Here is a 19092-nt window from a genome sequence, read left to right as displayed (position 1 = left end):
AAGAGAAATGAAGAAATCTAAATTTTTCCAAAATGGATTGGAGCATTTGGTGAGGAATTGAGAATGGGATTCATCACAAGAAGTTTGGATTATGGCTTCTTTGATGGAGGAGAAATTTTCTATGGAAAAGAGATTTGGTTGGGTGGTCCAGGGTAATAGTTAGTTTACCTTTCTTGAAGGAGAAAACTTGTTCGCCAAGCCAAACCAGCCATTACTTGGCTGGTTACTCATCTCTGCCCCCTATAAATACCCCCCATGCTCACCATGCCAAAGGGTTACCAAGTTCCATGGTTACCAAGTCACACTCTCTCCATAAAATACCAAAGCTTCTTGTTCATCCCTTTCTTGCAAAAGATAGCCATTAACAAGCTCCACTCTCACTCACTAGCAACACACATCCATCCATCAAACAACCCTTCAAGCTCAATCATACCATTCAAACCCTAAAACCAAAGGTATAACACCTTTGTTCTGCATTCTGTTTTGATACTTGAGAGGGGCTGGCAAGGTTAAGGCTGGTAATCAATACCAAATCTTGGCCCTAAAGCTAGCAAGGTTTCAAAAATCGTGTTACAAGTGACCAGCGCGCGCCGGTCCATAGAACGCACGCACCACTCTGTGGCTGCGCGCCCAGATCTTGCGCGGGGACTGGAACCCTATTATTTTGTGTTCTCTTTTGTATACAAATCATTGCAAGCATGCTAAAAATCAGTTTACTGCTTTTCGTAGTTAAAACTGCTAGTTTTACTCTCATATTCTTAACTGCTGCAATGGAATACCCCTAGGGCCTTTCTAAACATGTCCTAGAACCCAAAAACTTGTAGAACTAAGCACTGGTTTGTGACCCAAACTTGCACACAATAGTGATCTACCTGCGCGCGCAAGTTCAGTCTTGACCAGTGGTTGGCCTTTGCATGGGTAACTAAGCATTGGCCTTTGTTTTTATTCCCACACTGTTTATGGGGTGTTTTGTTCATTTTATGGCTTTGTAGTCCTTTCAAAACTGCATGGGACTGTATACTAACTGCCATATGAACTGCATAGTTTATCCTGGGTGTGCACTGGTCCTTCTAGAGCCCAGAAGGTTGAAAATAAGAGCTGTGGATTTAAACCTACTGGCGCACGCAGGTCCTGTTGTAGCTTGCGCAGGTTGGATCAGCATGCAGTGACTTGATCAGTGCATTCTGGTTTCTTCCTGCATACGACACTCCAAGACAGGGCTCTTCCAAGTCTGTTTAAACTCCCACATGAGTCTATTTTCATCATATACTAATTATTTCAATAAACAAGCATGCTATCTATCACATCCTGCAAATTTGTTACAGTTTTAAATCCCCTTAAAATTGTTCTCCCGTTCTAACTGGCTAAAAATTGAATAATGAGAAAGAATCGCAAACATTTTACAAATACTTGAGTAGAGACCGATCGCCGGATTGGGCGAGAGGGGTGCCTAAAAACCTTTTTTCCTCTCGTAACCTGGCTTCCGAACGTAAGATATCAAGGTGACGACGGACCAGTCTACAAGCCTTTTCAAATCAAACAAATGTAGCAAACGTTTCAAGTTCAGTATCTTGGGTGACGGACCTTCAAACCCAAGTGGTTACTCTGAATTGAGCATTTTGCCGCGCTTCCAAAAAGGGGTTCACCCGCTTATCGCAATCGATTTTCGGGGAGTGTGCCCACAGGTGGTGGTGGAGAAGAGAGAACAGTGAGACAGAGAAGGGGGATGGGGAGGAGATGGCTGGTAGAAAGGGACGGGTATTTATGGAAGTTTATGAATATTTGTTAGGTTGCATTTAGGAAATTGTTATAAGATTTGTGGGTTAGGTTTAGAACATGCTAAGTATAGGAAATTTGTGGTTGTAAATAGCTCGCCCCAACCATAAACCAATTGTTTCATCACCAAAAAAACAACCCAATACGTCGTCGTCTAGCATTTCGGTGGAAGTTCACCGACTTGGGAGTCGGTGGGCATATCGTTATTGAGGCCCCGTTTGGCTAAATAAGCCAACTGACTTATTTTTTTGTCATTATTCAATTTTTTTCGTATTTATTAGTTTTTCGTCAATTTTTTGGGGATTATTGCATGGTCATAAAGAGAAAAATCTAAAAAGTAAAAAATTATGATTGAAATTCAATTTTTTTTAATAAAGTTGAAAAAATTAGCTTATTGGCTTATTTTTGTCTTTATTCAAAAAAATTAGGTTTCGATCGTAATTTTTTATTTTTTAGATTCCACTTGTTATAACGATGCAATAATTCTCAATAAATTGATAAAAAATTAACAAATATGAAAAAAAATTGAATAAAAATAAAAAAATAAATCAGTTGACTAATCCCAAATAGTCCCTCCTCGCAAACAGAGCCAAACAACCCTCTCCGATACCCGTCCGAAATTCCTAGGGCTGCAGTGTACTCCGTTCCCACTCCCCACTCCCCACTCCCATAAATATCTGCACACACTCTTAACTCCGTAATCTCGTTTTCTTATCCGCTCACAAGGTAAAACCCCATTGTTCTCCCGAATCTCCCCCGCCTGATAACGCCTTCACAAAAATAACTCGCCGCCGTCACCAATCTCTTGTACTTTCCGAGGTTATATCAATATCCACATATCTTATTGCGATTTACGTTTGCATATGCCATACGTAACCGTGGTGGCGTGGCGCTGCCGCTGCGATTAGGGTTTTTGGAATTTGCATATATTTCGATGAAATTAACATCCTTTTTCTAAATTTCGTTTTTGTTCGTGTGCAGGTAGTTTGATTTGATTTGATAATTTGGTGGGAGGATGTACTCCTCGCGCGGGGGTAACGCTTATGGGCAGCAACAGCCGTACGCTTCTCAGTCTTCGTATTCCCAGGGTGTAAGTTTCTCACAATTCCTTGGGTTATTCCCTTACGTTTTCTAAATCCGTAGGTTCCTCTGTAGGGTATTCGAATTGGGTATTCTTTGATAAGTTAGAAACTTTGTATTTCTCTTTTTCCTGTTTTCTGAAATATTTATGTATTTATTTTTTCGAAAGAGAGGAAAGAACCCATTTTGTTTGGACTTAAGAATATTATGTGTTTACGTCTATTAAGATTGTTTATGTATGTCTACATATTCCCAGGGTGTAGTTTCTTTCATTTGTAGTGATATTGGTTTATGGGTTCTACAAGTGTAGGTTACTCAGTGGGGTATTCATAATGGTTATTCTTTGTAAGTACAGTGTATGTAACTGAACGTCGTAGTGAAATAGGGGTAGAAGCCAGCGAGTGTATATGAAGGGCTTTTCCCTGTCATTTTTCGAAAATGTAAAACTTTGTATTCCCTTTTTCCAGCTTTCAGAAAAATTTATCAATTTTATCTATACCTCCGTTACGAAAAGGGGTCCACAAAACGAGAGGTTTGAAAAATACATTTTCGTCAAAGAAATCCAAAGTTTTATTTACACATTGAAAAAACTCGTCAATATCTAATAATTTGTGAAAAAAAGTTTGAATTTTTTTGGACAAGAAGGTATTTTTTTGAAGTCCTTGTTTGGCGGACCTGACTCTTTTTGGAACAGGGGGATTATTTATTTTTGCACAAGACTGAAAACTTGTTTGGTTGATTGTTTCCAAACTTGCCTTGTTCGTTTCCTATTTTGAAAAAAAATTTCTAACTCAAAACATACTCATTACCCCTACTTCCAATCATTAATCTCCACTCATTACCCCTATCTCCAATCATTATTCTCATTTCTCTCTCTATCTCTCTCCACTCATTACCCCTACTTCCAATGAATCCAATCATTACCTTCATAAAAAATTTCTCATAAACTCATCCAAACACAGCATTGTTTCCTGAGATTTTCCTTGAAAAGAACCCATTTTGTTTGGAAGTAATGACATTACGTATTTAGTCTATTTTGAAATCATTTTTGCATGTCTAAAAACTATGAGTTGCTGTTTTTCAATACCATTTCTCACAAGTGTTCTGCAAACCTAATTCTAAGGAGTATAACCAAACAGTTCCTGAGTGAGTTGCTTGCTGAAACTATACTGAAAAGTGGCTTATTCAAGTTATCTTGCTGTTTGATCGTTGTTATTTGATTAATCTATTGGGAACAGTTAATTTGTTGGATTTCCATCATTTCATGTGTTGGTTTCCCACAACTTATTTGAAGCTTTTTCTAGTTGGGAGCTGCTTATTCTGGGAGTGCTGTCGGAGGACCTGATGGGGGCTCTCGGCACTCTTCAATGTTAGGAAGTGCTCAGGAATCTGATGTAACTGGATATAGAGGTCATTCCTCCTCTGGAGCTCATTATGTTGGGCAATATAGTTCTGTATATGGCTCTGCTGCTTTGAGCAGTGGTCAACAGGTTGGTCAATTTTAATTTGCTTCGTATCTTTGAACAATCTATGCTCAATCTGATCAAATGGGAAAGGGACTTCCGCAGCTACTAGAAATCTCAATCTGATCAAATGGGAAAGGGACTTCCGCAGCTACTAGAAATTCGGTTTAGCTGAAAGGAACCTAATGTTGCACTCTTTGTCGCGGTTGCTAACTAGAGTCTCCGTTAATCTTATTGAACATGCTTATGACCTCTACTACACTCTTGATAGGTAATACATGCTTTGAGAATCTGTTTAGTTATTGACACGTGTTATTGAGAAGTAGCTGAGGGCTTTATAATTAGAGGAAAGCTAACAATTTGTGTTTCATGATTATTGACTGTTCTGTGGGGACTCAGGGTTGTTAGGTTCTCTGTTCTAAATGGCGGCCGCCGAGGCCGCCTAGGCGCCGCCTAGGCGCTTGGAGGTACCCTGCCGCCACGCCAATACCCCTTGGCGTTTGATTTGGAGCCCAGGGAGGTTTGGCGGTGTTTGGCGGCCGCCTAGGCGGCCTTTGCGGTCTTGGCGGCCGCCTAGGCGGCCTTGGCGGCCATGGCGGTCTCGGCGATTTGGCGCCCAGGGAGGTTTGGCGGCCGCCTAGGCGGTCTTGGCGGGCCTTGGCGGGGCTTGGCGGCATCATCAACGTCTTTGGAGGCCTTTGGCGGCCTAAAATGTATAGTATTAAACTAATGTAGATAAGCTTTGGAAGGGTATGGAGGAGAAGAGTTAAAGAAAGGAGATGAACTTTTAACTTGGTATTAGGGATCTCCGATCTCGTTTATTTCTACTTATTGTCTTATTCAACTTATTTGCTAGTTGCTACTACTTAATTTCATTTGGGTTTGTACATTAAACTTTGCATTATGGTTATGTAGAACTTTGATCTTGTATTATGGATACATAGAATATAGTTTGATTGGATAATGGTTTGTTAAAAAAAAAAAAAAACGCCGAATTGCTTGGCGGCGCCTAGGCGGCCGCCTAGGCGGCTTGGCGCTTGGAGGTGGGTCTCCGCCCTACTAGCGCCAAGCGCCATTTAGAACATTGGTTAGGTTTCTATTTGTGTGCGAAGTAGCGCTTATTCATCCACGTTCTCTTAGAGATTAGAGAGACGCATTTGTTCATTACAATTCCAGGGCACGGGCAATGACTTTATATCCATGTAATGTATGAGGCGATAGTTTGGTTGAAGCCAAAATTCTAGGGTGTTGGATATTTGTTTCTTTAATTTGTAAAGTATTAGATTGAAAGACAGCATTGTCGGATTGTAGATTTTTTCAGTGCCTTGTAGTTCTGTGGAGCTTTATAAACCTTGTAGGAATCTCCATGACTGAAGCGGAGAGAGCAGGTGGTAAAGCAGGATTGGGAATTTTGATATGTTTGCTGTGTTTCTCTCTCTATCAAATGGGGTGGACAATTGACAACTAGTTGGCAGAGAGGAAGTGGGTGGGCCAAAAAGGTTGGTCCAGTCACTTTGTTGGCAGTATTCAGGAAATAACATGTGGTGGCCCATTCTCATTACATAACAGCTTAGTATGTTCCGTGGCTTTTCATTAAGCAGTATTTAAATGTGATTTTCAGGTTCAGAAATGACGATGGAAACTTTAAATCCTGCTTCTATTATTTTGCTCATAAAAATGGTAATATGTAAAAAATTATTTGCTAATAGATTTCTCCAGGAATGGATGGATTGGAACATTTTAATTGAGGAAGGTATAATGTTTATGCCCGTTGTTCAACCATGTTGACTAAAATTTTGGGCTGAGCTATTTGCAACCACAAATTTTCCATACGTAGCCTGTTTTAAAATAAACCATTTTCGGTCAAAAATGCCCTTAAAAAAATCGACAAAAATACCCTTAAGATTACTGAACACAACCCACCCATCTTCCTCCCTCCCTCCCTCCCTCCCTCCCTCCCACCGGTTCCACCATAGCCACCATCTTCCTCCCCTCCCACCGTACCAGCCACCTCTCCCTCCCCCTCCCACCTCCCTCGATCAAGAGACTCACCACGCTAGGTTGAAGTTCACTGACGTCATTTTGGTGGGTACGAGGGAGTGATTTCTCTCTGTAATTAAGTTTTGTTTTTCCTGAAGGGCTATTCTTCTATTTGACAAACATTGGAAGACGACGATGCCGCTGCCGCCGCTGCAAAATCAGTCCCATCGCGTTAACAGAATGCGTGATGTTGTTAATCGCGTATTCGAGAAATGCATTATACGAAGCATTATGCATTTGGAATCTGCATTTTTAACAGGAAAAAAGGCGTCACGCATCTTCAAGATGCATTATAAAGGGTTCGGATATTAGAATATGAATTTTGTAAACATTTTCAAGTTTTAAAATCTGAAATTTTTAAAATTTTTCAGAAATGTGTATCCGAACATGTTGAATTTTTTTTTTGAAGGAGGTGGTGTTGGTGATGGTGGGACGCAACTCGTGGTAGTAGTGGTGCGGCGATTATGGAGGTGGTGGTGGTGACGTGGTGTGGCGTTGTTGGGTGTGGTGGTGATGGGCCGTTGGTGGTGTACATGAACTGGTATTGTGTGGTGGTGGTGGTGGGTGGTGGTGGAGAAGAGAGAATAGTGAGATAGAGAAGGGGGATGGGGAGGAGATGGCTAGTAGGAAGGGAAGGGTATTTTTGGAAGTTTATGGATATTTGTTAGGTTGCATTTAGGAAATTGGTATAAGATTTGTGGGTTAGGTTTAGAACAGGCTACATATAGGAAATTTGTGGTAGCAAATAGCGCTGCCCTAAATTTTTGATGGCTTTGAATTACATTATTTTTGTGTCTTTTCTGCTTTCCATGGTTTTCTGTTTCCTCCAACACTGACATCAAACATGTATTCACACAAACTTGAGTACCATTTGCCTGTGCATTTTTTAAGCTTCACAATTGGGAACTTTGGAGTTGCACCTTGCCATTCTTTGACGCATTCTCTGTCATCTATGGGACGTGGCCAGTTTTATTTTTTATCCTTAGCTGGGCTGTTTTGAGGTTCAACGATGTGGCTTGAGCTTTCATTAGTTGTTGGCATTTTGGGTCCGACCATTGTGCACTACTTGAATTGGACCTATATGCGAGTTAAAATTTTTCCTACACAGGTTTCTGGAATGAGTGCCAAAGGATCTGGGACATCTGCTTTGGAAGGTCGCAGTGGTTATGGATCAGCTATTCCAGATTCAGCTAAGATCACTACTGGGGACTATTCATTGTCATCAGGCCACGGATATGGCCACAAGAGTGATCAATTATATTCGGATAAGATTTCTGGATATCCATCAGTCGATAGGCACCAATATGGTGAGCGACAGAGTGCTTATGCTGGGAGGGATCTGCAGAATGCACCAGCAGGTCGATTTGGCGATTCTATTGGCTTTGATAATCAGCATAAGGTGTAGTGTCCTCTCACTTATGTTCTTTTAGTTTCTACAATTGTATTGGTTTTATAAACATTTGTTTTCCTCTCAATTATGTTCTTTTAGTTTCTACAATTGTATTGGTTTTATAAACATTTGTTTTGACAGATAACTTTAATGGTTTTTGACTGTCTTCTCATTTTCTAAGAGTGCTTTTCACACATTATCTGTCCCGTGATTGGTTTTTTTTTTTTTTTAATGTGTTCTTGCTCCTGTAACAGGCAGACATCTATGATCGCATGGATCAGGCATTGCTGCTTCGACAAGAACAAATGCTGAAGGCCCAATCACTTCAATCTGCTTCTCTTGATGGGGGATCCAGGTATTATTTGTCTAAGGTTTTTCTAAAGTACTTTCTGTTTGTGTCGCTTCATTGTAAGTGTTTGATAACACATGGTGGTCAGTTATTTTACTCCTTTCTCCTCCACCTATGTCCAGCATAAGTTATCGATGCTACTTCCTGCAATATGGAAGACATGTTTCCGGTCGCAATGTTACATTGTTTGTGCACTGAATCTGTACGGAAAATTGTTGATAGCACCATATTTTCTACTGCTGAGTAGCAACACATTTTTGGCAGACAAGCTGATTATCTTGCAGCAAGGGGGGCTAGTATTCGTCATTCAGCACAAGATCTTATGTCTTATGGTGGAAGAATAGATGCCGATCCACGCAGTTTGTCAATATTAAGTGGTTCATCATACACCGGACAACATGCTTCATCCATTCTAGGGGCTGCCCCGCGCAGAAACATGGATGATCTTATGTATGCTCAGAGTTCTTCAAATCCAGGTTATGGAGTTAGCCTTCCTCCTGGTAGGGACTACGCTAGTGGAAAAGGGCTTCTGGATGCATCTCTTGACATGGATTACTTACGTGGCGGTCATCCAAGGATTGATAAGGATGATAGGGTTGGATATACTCGCGAGCTTGAGAGAAGGGAGGAGCGTCGAAAGGAGCATTTGCGTGAGAGAGAAAAGGACAGAGAAAGGGATAAGGAACGGGAACGAGAACGCGAACGAGATCGACAACGGAAACGGGAAAGAGAGCGCGAAAGGGAACGCATATTAGAGCGGCATGACAAGGAGAGAGATCGAGAGCGTGAACGCGGCCCTGAAGTTAGACGCGAACGTGGAGCTGATAATAGGCGTGAACAGACCCCACCCAGAATCTCTAAGGACCGGGCAGAACGGCTTGGTACCTCGTTAACTAAAGATCTTCCAAGAAAGGATTCACCACATCACGAAGCTTTGCATAGGTGGATCTTGTTGTTTACTTTTTGTGTCCTGTTCTGTTTTTCTGACTTGCGGCCTTCATGTCTAACTTGGTGTTCTGTCATGCTGAAGGCGTCGTTCACCTGTTAAGGAAAAAAGAAGGGAATATGACTGCAAGGTAAAAAAAAACAACTATACAAGAGCTTAGTCATTCAATGATTGTCGGAACTTATTCCTTTGCAAGGATCTGGTATTCACTGTGGCATATGGTTCTGAGAGCCTATATGTTGTTCGTTCCTGGTAGTCACTTTTGAGTTGGGCGCTTTGAGTCGACTTCATGTAGGTTTCTGCTGGTTCCAGTTTCTATTCTTCTCTCCTTCAGAGTTATTGTCTACTACTTTTTGAGAACCTCTTTTCTTCTTTTTTTGGCTCTTTAATCTAAGGAGAATTATTCTATTTCAACCACTTCTTATACTCCTAATTGTTTTTATTTTGTTCTCGACTTCCTTCAGATGATCTTCCTTCTGTTATTTTAACACCTCCAACTTTGACTCTCCTACTTCGTTGGGAATGTTGTCTACTCTTACTTTTCGTGTCTCTTGCCATTTCTTTCAAAACGTGAACCTTGTGATTTACCTTGTATATCACTTTGTTTCCTCCATTTTTTTTTGGCGCTGCTTGGACTGTTTGAGAGTTTTTATTTTGTTAGTTGGGTCCTCATGTGCTTTATCATTTCCTCATCTGTATCAGACTCCTGTAATTGTTTGGTGATCTTCACTTTGCAATCATTTGCGGGTTCCTTAATCCTAGTAGTTATACGTAGAACCTTTCAGCCTGAAATGTTTTGTTAGGCTTTTTGTGTTCTTATTTGGTTGTGGATGCCTATTAGTTTTTGGTTTCAACCCTAGAATAGTAGATAGTTTGTTCTCTGGTATTCTATATGGTATGTTGATTCTTCCTTACTTTTTTCATATTAACTTGTTTTCCTTACAAGACCTATTCTATACATGTCCTACGATTGCTGAATGTTTTAGTTTTTAATCCTTATGGATACCATCTTGTCTATGCAGGTTTACCCATCTAGTTTGGTAGTTTTCGAGAGGGACTATTTGTCACTAGACAAGCGTTATCCCAGACTTTTTATTTCTCCAGAATGCTCAAAGGTTCTCTAACTATTTTTAATCTCAGGGTAAAACATACTTTTTGGATAAAGTTTTTTTTTTTTTTGCTGACAGTTGAATGTCTTTAGGTGGTTGTTAACTGGCCTAGGGATAATCTTAGGCTTTCCATCCATACTCCTGTCAGGTATGCCTTTGATATATGTATTTTGTTTAATGTAAGTGCTAATACTTTTGTCTTGGGCAAGATTTAGCTTTAATCTTTTTTCCCCAATGTGTTTTGGACTGGAAAAGTGAATCTATGCCCACGCTTCTCTCTCTCTTTCTCATGGAAAAAAGGGGAAAATGGAGATCTGAAATTGTCTTCTAACTTTGGATTTTGCTTCTTGCTATTTTTTTTCCTCCCCCTTTGTTTTATTCAAAACAAATAGTAATTAATAATTTTCAGTAATTAGTAATTTCCTAAAGAAGGGATAGGAGGTACCAATAGTAAGAAAGAAAAGCAAAGACAAGGACAAGCGATAACAGATCAAATTAATTTCGGATGGAACAGTTTTGAGCATGATTTTGTTCAAGAGGATGCTGGAGCTGAGCAGAAAGTGCGACCTGCCATGACTTCAACTGAACCTGTCAAATCGGAATGTGCAACTACTGTATGGAATGCAAAGGTATTTATTACAGATGAGTTTTGGAAGAACTGAAGTTGATCATGTTGCAGAATCTAGCATGTTGAAGTTGAACATAGAACTTAATGGATCCAAAGCGATTTTTTTCGCGGTTCTTATGGTATGAAATCAGAAGTTGTGTTGGAACTCTTGCAGCTAGTGATTTGGGCATCTTACATAGTATAGGCAATTTTGAACTTCTATCTATTGGTTGTCCTGGGATTTTTTGTCCCAAGTTGATGTGAAGTTAACTTCTTGTAATTTTCTGAAGTCTCCAATAATTGAGGGTGATGCCTTGAAGCATTGAACTGTTGAATAGTTGCTACTAAGATCCTTGTGGATGTTTTAGAACAGCACAAACGCTAATGGCTTAGACGGTGTTTAATCTTTCTTTCCTCTTCCCCCTGTTATGGCCACACAGAGGTGTACCTTGTTAGATGCTAATCTGCTGTCACCTCCTTGAATAGTTGATAATACTACATGGTTATCCCTCCATTCCTAATGATAGCCCCTACGAAAAGACTTGCAATTTTCATACCAAAAATAAAGTACTTCCGTACCTAATTTTTAAATTTATTGACACCAAATTAAAGAACTAATTATTCACATTTTAATATTTCTTGGTCCACGATTGCCAAGAAAAATTTAATTCAATTTGGCGTCAAGACATTAGAAAAATTATTCACAGAAGTACTTTATTTTTTTATACTAAAATTGCACGTCCTTTCCCAGTGGACAATTGTGGGCAGTTGTGTTCTAGTCTTTATAATTGATGTTATGCATCTTTAAGAAATTGTCTCTGTTTTCGTGAAAGAATTTGTGGATCTTATTGTCTCATTATTCTTTATCTCTCTAGTAGTGTTTCTGCACTAAGATTTGTCAATCTTTCTGCTAATCAAAAAACAAGATGTCATTGTCATTCAAATTTCTTCCTTTTTTCCCTTCACCTTTTGGTGGATCAGATGATTTTAATGAGTGGACTTAGCCAAAATTCTTTGGAGGAGCTTTCATCTGAAAGGAGCTATGACGATCGTGTGCCCCATTTTTGCAATATGCTGAGGTTTGCTGTTCTTAAGAAAGATCAATACTTAATGGCAATTGGAGGATCATGGGATACTGTTGATGGTGGGGATCCTTCTGTTGATGATTCCTCTCTGGTTCAAACTGTTCTTCGGTATATTCTTACTTCTTACTTTTGAAGTCTATCCTCTTATAAGCAAGTTATGTATTTCTTTAACACAAATTGCCCACCATATCCATGGATTTCAGGTATGCGAAGGATGTCACCAAACTTGATTTGAAGAACTGCAGGCACTGGAATAGGTTCCTCGAGGCATGTTTTTATCTCTGGGCGCTTAAGCTTTTGTATAGACAAATTAAAAGGGCAACTTGTCCACTCATTACTGTTTTTCCATATTGTGAGCCCAGATTATGCATTTTTTTGGTTTCTACTCTGATAATTCTTTCTGCACATTCATGGTGGTTGTCTCATGGCTTTCTGATGTTTGGGGAGTAATTTCAGCTGCAGCTTAGTTTGCAAATATCAATATACCTGGTAGACATACTACGGTCATCCATATCGGTAGACTGATGAAGGCTTTCTGGCTTTCTTTTTGGTAAATTGCACATTTAGCATCTCATAATTGGGATCTCTGTATGGGTATGGGGTGATAGGTTTGTTAGCGGCACAAGTCATGTCAGTAAGTAAAAAGAATTCCCAACTATCAGAATATTTATATCATGGATGTATCTTAGGAACAAATTGCGATTGCAAACTTTTCAGAAGACCGAAGTGTAGATCTCAAGTGTAAATCGATAACACATGCATTGCAGAATAGTGGCTGATGTTAATAGCATATCTGAATTTCTGTCATGATAAGTTTTTCCTACTTAATTTCAAAATGTCTCTTCACAAGAACATTTTGGATTGGAACACGGTGCAAATTCCATACTCTATTAGTTAAGATTTCATAAGAAAGTTTTTTTCTGGTAATGGGGTTAAGGTGGCTGTTACTTTTTCAGGAAAGTTGGGTATGGAATTACGAGAAATATTGTTGATTTTGAATATTTTTCTTCTCTCTATGCAGCTCTGCTGTAGTAGTAAGGATTAAGGATAAGTTGTTGCATCAATTTGGAATCATGTGGCTTGATATGCTTACTCATCCTTGTGTATTAATTTGCAGTAGTTTAATGACATATGAGAACACTCTAGGCATGTAAAGTGGTTCGTTGTGAGAGCAAATTATTATTCAAATTGAGTTTGTACAGTTCATTTCCGTTTAGAGAGAAGATTTTGGGATTTATATCCTGTACTAAACATCTGAAATTGAATAAGCACAACTCGACTTCCTTCCATTAAGTCTTTCTGATACTATATGGCGGCACAGCTATTTTTCCATCTTTAGGGTGGTGTTTTGTAGCGTTACTTGGCTGATAATGTATTACGTCTTATTGTGTTTCTTCTGTATTGGGTATGAAAGCTGCAAGCTTATTGTACTTGAACCTTTGCAGATACATTATGACAGAGTCGGTAAGGATGGACTGTTTAGCCATAAAGAAGTCACAGTATTGTATGTTCCAGATTTGTCAGATTGTCTTCCATCGATAGAAACATGGAGAGAGCAATGGCTTGCTCACAAGAAAGCTGTTGCTGAGAGAAGGTGCCTGCTTGAAGTTAAAAAAGAGGTATATTGCTTTTATAAACTTCGGACCACCACTCTTGCTTGGTTTACCTTATTTGCTGTTTGACTTCTCATAATGCATTTAATTCTTGAATGGACCTTTTAAATGGAGATAATGTTCCATTTTTCTGTTATCTAACAATGTAAACACGATTTTCAAGGTTGATGTTTTTGATTTCCTCTTTTTTGCCTTTCTGAGGTTGTGTTTGAAATTGGGAAAGGAAGAAGGAAAAAGATAAAGTGAAATAGTTGAAGCTTTTTTCTTTCACAGTTTCTTTTATTTTCTTTACTCTCTCTCTCTCTCTCTTCTTTGTTAGTTTATCCTTTTGTTATAATATCAAACCAGTGATTTTCCTTCTCACTTCCTTTCCTTTTGCCAAAGAAAACAGAGAAAATAACAAGCTTTCTGAATTGCTTATTTCTTGATTTTTGGCACCTTCCTTTCTCTTTCTTTCCACGAGTTCCGAACACATTCAGGGTGTGTTTGGTGTGTTTGGAACGGCTCTGTTTATAAAAGGTGCTTATTATGATTCCTATATAGTATTACTATGTTTTCGCACTAGTAGTGGGTTTTCTTTCGTTGCAAAGTTTAGTTGAATTGTGGTTATGTCAGGTTGGTTTAATTATGCTAACTGTTGTCTTGCTTCAATTCGGAAATGGAGTTGGACTGTTTTTCACTAATGTTTCCTGTGCTTGGTTTATGTAGAAGTCTACAGAGAAGAAGGAAGCACCGAAAGGTAAACAACAATCTATATTTATCAGTTCTCAGTTGTCGTGCATTATATTCTTCTCGGATTAATCAGCACTTTTTCTCAATTCAAGATAAGGAAGGTGATTCCTCTAAAGAAGTCAAGGGGGATGATAAATCAAAAAAAAAATTAGAGTCTGCACCTGCTGGACAGGAAGCTGATGTCACCAAAAAACAGAATGATGAGAATGAACTGAAGGGTAATGCAGCCGACAAAGATGGGGGAGAGAAACAGGTGTCAGATAAAAAAGGTGGGGTGGCAGCGGGCGATAAAGGTAGTAGCGTTGAAAAGAAGGAAGTGGGGGAAAGCATAGGTGTTCCAACTTCTGGTAGTGGAAAAATTGGGAGGAAGAAAATTATAAAGAAAATTGTCAAACAGAAGGTTGCTGGTAAGAAAGAATGTTTGGATGAGAAAAACATGGGAGAAAATATTGCTATCTCAGAAACCACTGGTCAACAAGACGTGCCCTTTGCTAATGCTGCTGCTGTTAAAACTTTTATAAGGAAAAGAGTTGTGAAAAAGGTCCCAGTGGCAAAGGCTGTTCAGAAAGATAATGAAGGCATTCAGCCTGAGGTGAAAACTGATAAGGGAACTGAATGTTCCGAAGATAAAGCAAAAGGTAAGTCAGACTCCAGTAGTCCTGCGGTGGTGCAAGATGCTAGTGTGAAAACGACAGGAAAGAAAAAAGTAATTAAAAAAGTGCTTAAAAGGAAGCTAACTGTTGCGCAAGCTAATGAAAGTGGTCCTAATAACAATAAAGATGACAAGGAAGGGACAACAATTGTTAAAGCGGGTAAAGAACTAAAAGCTTTGGGGAAAAAAACTGTAGATGCCGAGGCCAGCTCAGAAAAGAAAATCTCGGCAAAATCTGTAACTCCTGCAAAGCAAGATGATTTAGGGAATTCAAATAAAGCTGAAAGCGAGGTAGTCAAAGAAGAAAAAAAAGCTGAGAAGAAGGTTGAAGAGAAAAATGGTTCTGCATCCAAAATCATTAAGGAGGCTGACAAGCAAAAGATTTCCTCTAAGGATGGTCATACTGACAAGAGAGGCAAATCAAAAGAAAGAGAAAAATTGAAAGATGAAGAGAAAAAAGACAAGGAAGTAAAAGATGACTCTAGAAGGAAATCAAGTAAGGACGTCAAAGAAAAGAAACAGCTTGAAGAGCCTCCTCGGCACCCTGGATTGTTTCTTCAAACAAAAGGAAGCAAGGAATCAAAAGTATGTTGAATTATACTGAGAGATGTAGCTTTTATATCTGATTGATATGGGCAAACTGTGATCTTTCATGTTTCATCATACTGTACTGCCCAGCTTATCTAATCTTATAATTCTGGTACAGCTACGTTCAATATCACTTTCGCTGGATTCACTTCTGGATTATACTGAGAAGGATTTTGAAGAATCAACATTTGAGGTGTTTAACTGCTTTCTCTTGCAGCATGCCCCATTTTTTTTGACTCTATCTATCCTTTATAGTTCTTGAGTTCAGGTGGCTCATATAGCTGAAAATAAACCTTTTTGGTGATGCCAATGATATTTTGTATTTTTGGTCCCTCGCCCTTGTTTGTGCAGCTTTCATTGTTTGCAGAGTCACTGTATGAAATGCTGCAGTATCAAATGGGGTGTCGCCTTTTAGCATTTCTTCAGGTTGGTTGAAGCACTATATCTACTTGAGTATCTCTTTTGCTTTGTTCACTGGTTTTTATTGTGATTCAAAGGCTTTCTTCATTTTCTTTAATCTATGCACTTTCCCCGTTGTGAAGAAATTGCGCGTAAAGTTTGTGACAAAAAGAAACCTACGGAAAAGACAAAGGGAAGAAACTTCCAAGGGGAGTGATAAGAAATCATCAGCAAAGCGCTTGAAGACTGATAAGGCCACTGTGGAAGTCAAATCTGCTAAAACTGAAACACAGGATGCTGCTAATTGTGAGGATGGAAAAAGCTCTGTTAAGGAGGAAGTTACTTCTGTTGATGGCGTTGAAAATGTGAAGCCAGAATATGCTGATGGGGCTCAAAACGTGAAGCAAGAAGATGCTAATGGAGTAGAGAATGCGAAGCCGGAAGATGAAATGGATGATGATGATGAAGATCCAGAGGAAGAAGATCCCGAGGAAGAAGATCCCGAGGAACCAGAGGAAAATGAAGAAATGTTGGATGCAGTCCCTCAATCTGACTTGCCAAATAAGGCAAGGCCTGCTTCTTCATTCTTTATTTTTCGAAGAAACATTTTCATATATGCATGTGTACTTTGTGTCTTTCCATGTTGTCCACCCTTCTCAATAGGAAATCATACAGTTGAATTTTCTTCTGTATCTTTTTTTTTCTTTCTGACTAGCAATGTTGCTAGGGCCGAAAAGACACTTGGTAGCATCTGGCCCTCTACGGCTGTCATGACTCACCCAAGTTGGTTGTAGTCAAATTGTTGTCGGCCTGTATCTCATTTCCTTTTTCTTATGTGTTTTCTTTTCCCCTTATGTGCTTTCTCCACCCTTCTGTTGTGTACAGTTTTGTCAATTTCTTTAGTATGTTCTATTTTTCCTATTTTTTCATTCTTTTTTTTTTGGTGCAACTTATTTTTTCATTCTAATATCCCTTCTTCTCTCTCTCTGAGAGATAGAACAGGTTCTTTGGTTGACCTCTTGATAAAAAGGGCAAAAAGGTAAAACATATTTATGATATAAATATTCCGCTCTAATCTCGTAACGTTATAACCAACCCCAAGTGATTGGGACATAAGGCTCGGTTTGGTTTGGTTTAATCTCGGAACATTATGATTACGTAATTTTTGGATTTTCTGGTTGTTCCCTTGTTTCCAGGACCTGCCGTGTTACTGTGCTTATTATTTCCAGTTCTAGTGTAGCAAGACTTTAAAATGCTATAAAAAAGTTTCAAGTGCGAAGGGTCGGTCTGATTCCCAAAATAAAGGGAAAAAAGAGAATAAAATGGGGACAACTTCAGAGGCATATATGTAGTAATATATTAATAATATAAATTTGAAGTAAAACATGAATCATTAGTAAAAAGAATGTCTAATGATTAGGAATGCATTACAATGGAGTAGTATTCCCGTGTATGCTTGCCAGTTGCTAAAGTAAAAACGTGGTTTCGTATTATTTGAGTGTGTTATTTAGCTATATCAAATCTACAGTGTCTATCTATCTTTCTTTATGTACTTTCAGGGAGCTAATTTAGCTTTCCTTGCAGGAAAATATTGTGGTGGGGAAGACTGAAAGAGAAATGAAGGCTGAAAAGGTAGTTGGGGATGCAAAAAGTGGAGATCAGGAAACTCCTGTGGCAACTTCAGAGAGCAAGCCTACATCAGGTTCAGAGAGCAAAGAAAATGTGGAAAAGATGGAGACAAAGAAAAGTGAAAAGCCAGTAGCTGTTGATAAGGAACTGTTGCAGGCATGTGTGGAAATTTGGTTGTCATCAGATTTTGTCTTTGCTTCCTTTTGCTTCTTTAATTTTTTTTGCTCTTTCTTTCATTTAAATTGGTTTCCTTTTAGCAGGCTTTCAGGTTTTTTGACCGGAATCGAGTTGGATACGTCAGGGTAATTACTAGCGGTTCATGTCATTTTGTACTATCAAGTATCATCAGATAATATTGTTTTGAGGCTTACATCTCTTTTCTTTCTCAGGTTGAAGATATGAGGTTGATTATCCACAACTTAGGGAAGTTCCTCTCATACAGGGATGTCAAGGTTAGTGTCGATACTTTTATCCAAGTTTTTGTTCTATTTAGTCATTTATTACAAACAGGAAAAGCACACCGAAAAGTTACTCTCCGACCCTGTTGTTAGTCCTTTTTCTATTTTAAGATGTCCCAGGATTTTAGTTTTCTTTGCAGAGTCAAATAAATCTGTTTCGCATTTTAAAAATTAACCTCATAAGGAGATATAAATGTGTACGAATGAGAATGAAAGTCATGGTTGGAATTATTGGTTTGAATTTTAGTAAATTAATTGCATTTTCTCCTAAAGAGTCAAAATCCTCAAAAGAAACCCACAGAGAGAGGGAGTAGAAACAGACATACAGACTTGTGGGCCCCATGACTTCAAAGTTAGGGACCCACAAATATGAAATATGACTATTAATTACAAAAATGCCACCGATGCTTCATTTCGGTGGAAGCTTCTCAATGACATTCTCCATATAATCGGAATTCTCTATTCTTTGAGAAAAGGAATATTGCATGTTCAGTGGCTGTTGATGGGTTGCCCATTGTTTTGTGGAATCAGGAACTTGTTCAAAGCGCACTTTTGGAGAGCAACACTGGGAGGGACGACCACATTCTCTACAACAAGCTGGTTAGAATTACTGACATTTAAGATTCGTGTGGAGTTCAGATTCTTCATGTTGAAGGGAGTTGTGAACTCAACTTTTCCATTTCTCTTAACGCAACTTGGAAAGATCTACTTATTGGAAGGATATTCTGCTTCTTAGAATTCAGCTTTCGATGGTAGAACTATTTATTTACCTTTTATGAACTTTTGTTTTGTAAGCAGTCTCCTCTTTCTTCAGTCTTTCTAGTGTAATTGCTGACCGATAAGCTTATTGAGGTAATGTGCATTTTCTTTTTAACAGAAACTCTGCCCCAGTTTTGAGGCCATATTACTATAAATGAATTTTATCAAATCAGTGTTCTCTGGACATTTTGTTGTCGTGTCTGAAATTAGTTGTACATTCAATTGAAAGGGCGTGCTATAAAGAATTTGCAGTTCTAAGTTTTGTTAACAACTGCCCTGGGCCCCTCGTTAACATGATTCTTTTAGATTGTGTTGCAACACTATAAATCTAATTCAAAGCCATTAGTTCAAAACGGGAAAACTTTTTTAAGGAAGGGTCATCAGCCACAAAGTGGAGATGCAGTTGCATATAACTTG

General features: G+C 38.9%; 1 protein-coding gene across 4 annotated transcripts; it reads left to right on the top strand.

Moving 5' to 3' along the window:
* The first annotated feature begins 2367 nt into the window (after positions 1-2367).
* LOC131300767 (protein SHORT ROOT IN SALT MEDIUM 1) lies at positions 2368-18859 on the top strand. Of its 4 annotated transcripts, none has more exons than XM_058326747.1 (22): positions 2368-2595; positions 2758-2866; positions 4161-4346; positions 7468-7758; positions 8004-8104; positions 8363-9040; positions 9129-9174; positions 10067-10159; positions 10246-10301; positions 10668-10782; positions 11742-11953; positions 12049-12112; positions 13291-13464; positions 14167-14197; positions 14283-15427; positions 15549-15623; positions 15782-15856; positions 15973-16395; positions 17414-17614; positions 17719-17760; positions 17848-17910; positions 18448-18859. In XM_058326747.1, the coding sequence occupies exons 2-22, from the start codon at positions 2792-2794 to the stop codon at positions 18535-18537; spliced, it is 4236 nt and encodes a 1411-aa protein (XP_058182730.1). In that variant the 5' UTR covers positions 2368-2595; positions 2758-2791; the 3' UTR covers positions 18538-18859. The 4 variants fall into 4 exon arrangements, with proteins under 4 accessions (XP_058182730.1, XP_058182732.1, XP_058182729.1 ...); XM_058326749.1 differs by having other exon boundaries at positions 2436-2595; positions 14170-14197; XM_058326746.1 differs by having other exon boundaries at positions 2480-2502.
* Positions 18860-19092: the final 233 nt, after the last annotated feature.

The sequence above is a fragment of the Rhododendron vialii genome, chromosome 9a (assembly GCF_030253575.1).
Source record: "Rhododendron vialii isolate Sample 1 chromosome 9a, ASM3025357v1".
NCBI lineage: Eukaryota > Viridiplantae > Streptophyta > Magnoliopsida > Ericales > Ericaceae > Rhododendron > Rhododendron vialii.
Note: the sequence above shows the minus strand (reverse complement) of the source record. Positions and strands in the feature narration are given on the sequence as shown.

Bases quoted from the DNA above. Each gene is read 5' to 3' on its own strand.
- LOC131300767 (XM_058326747.1), top strand. From the start codon at position 2,792: ATGTACTCCTCGCGCGGGGGTAACGCTTATGGGCAGCAACAGCCGTAC. The intron at 2,867-4,160 runs GTAAGTTTCTCA...AGCTTTTTCTAG, and splicing joins AGTCTTCGTATTCCCAGGGT to TTGGGAGCTGCTTATTCTGG. The intron at 8,105-8,362 runs GTATTATTTGTC...CATTTTTGGCAG, and splicing joins TCTCTTGATGGGGGATCCAG to ACAAGCTGATTATCTTGCAG.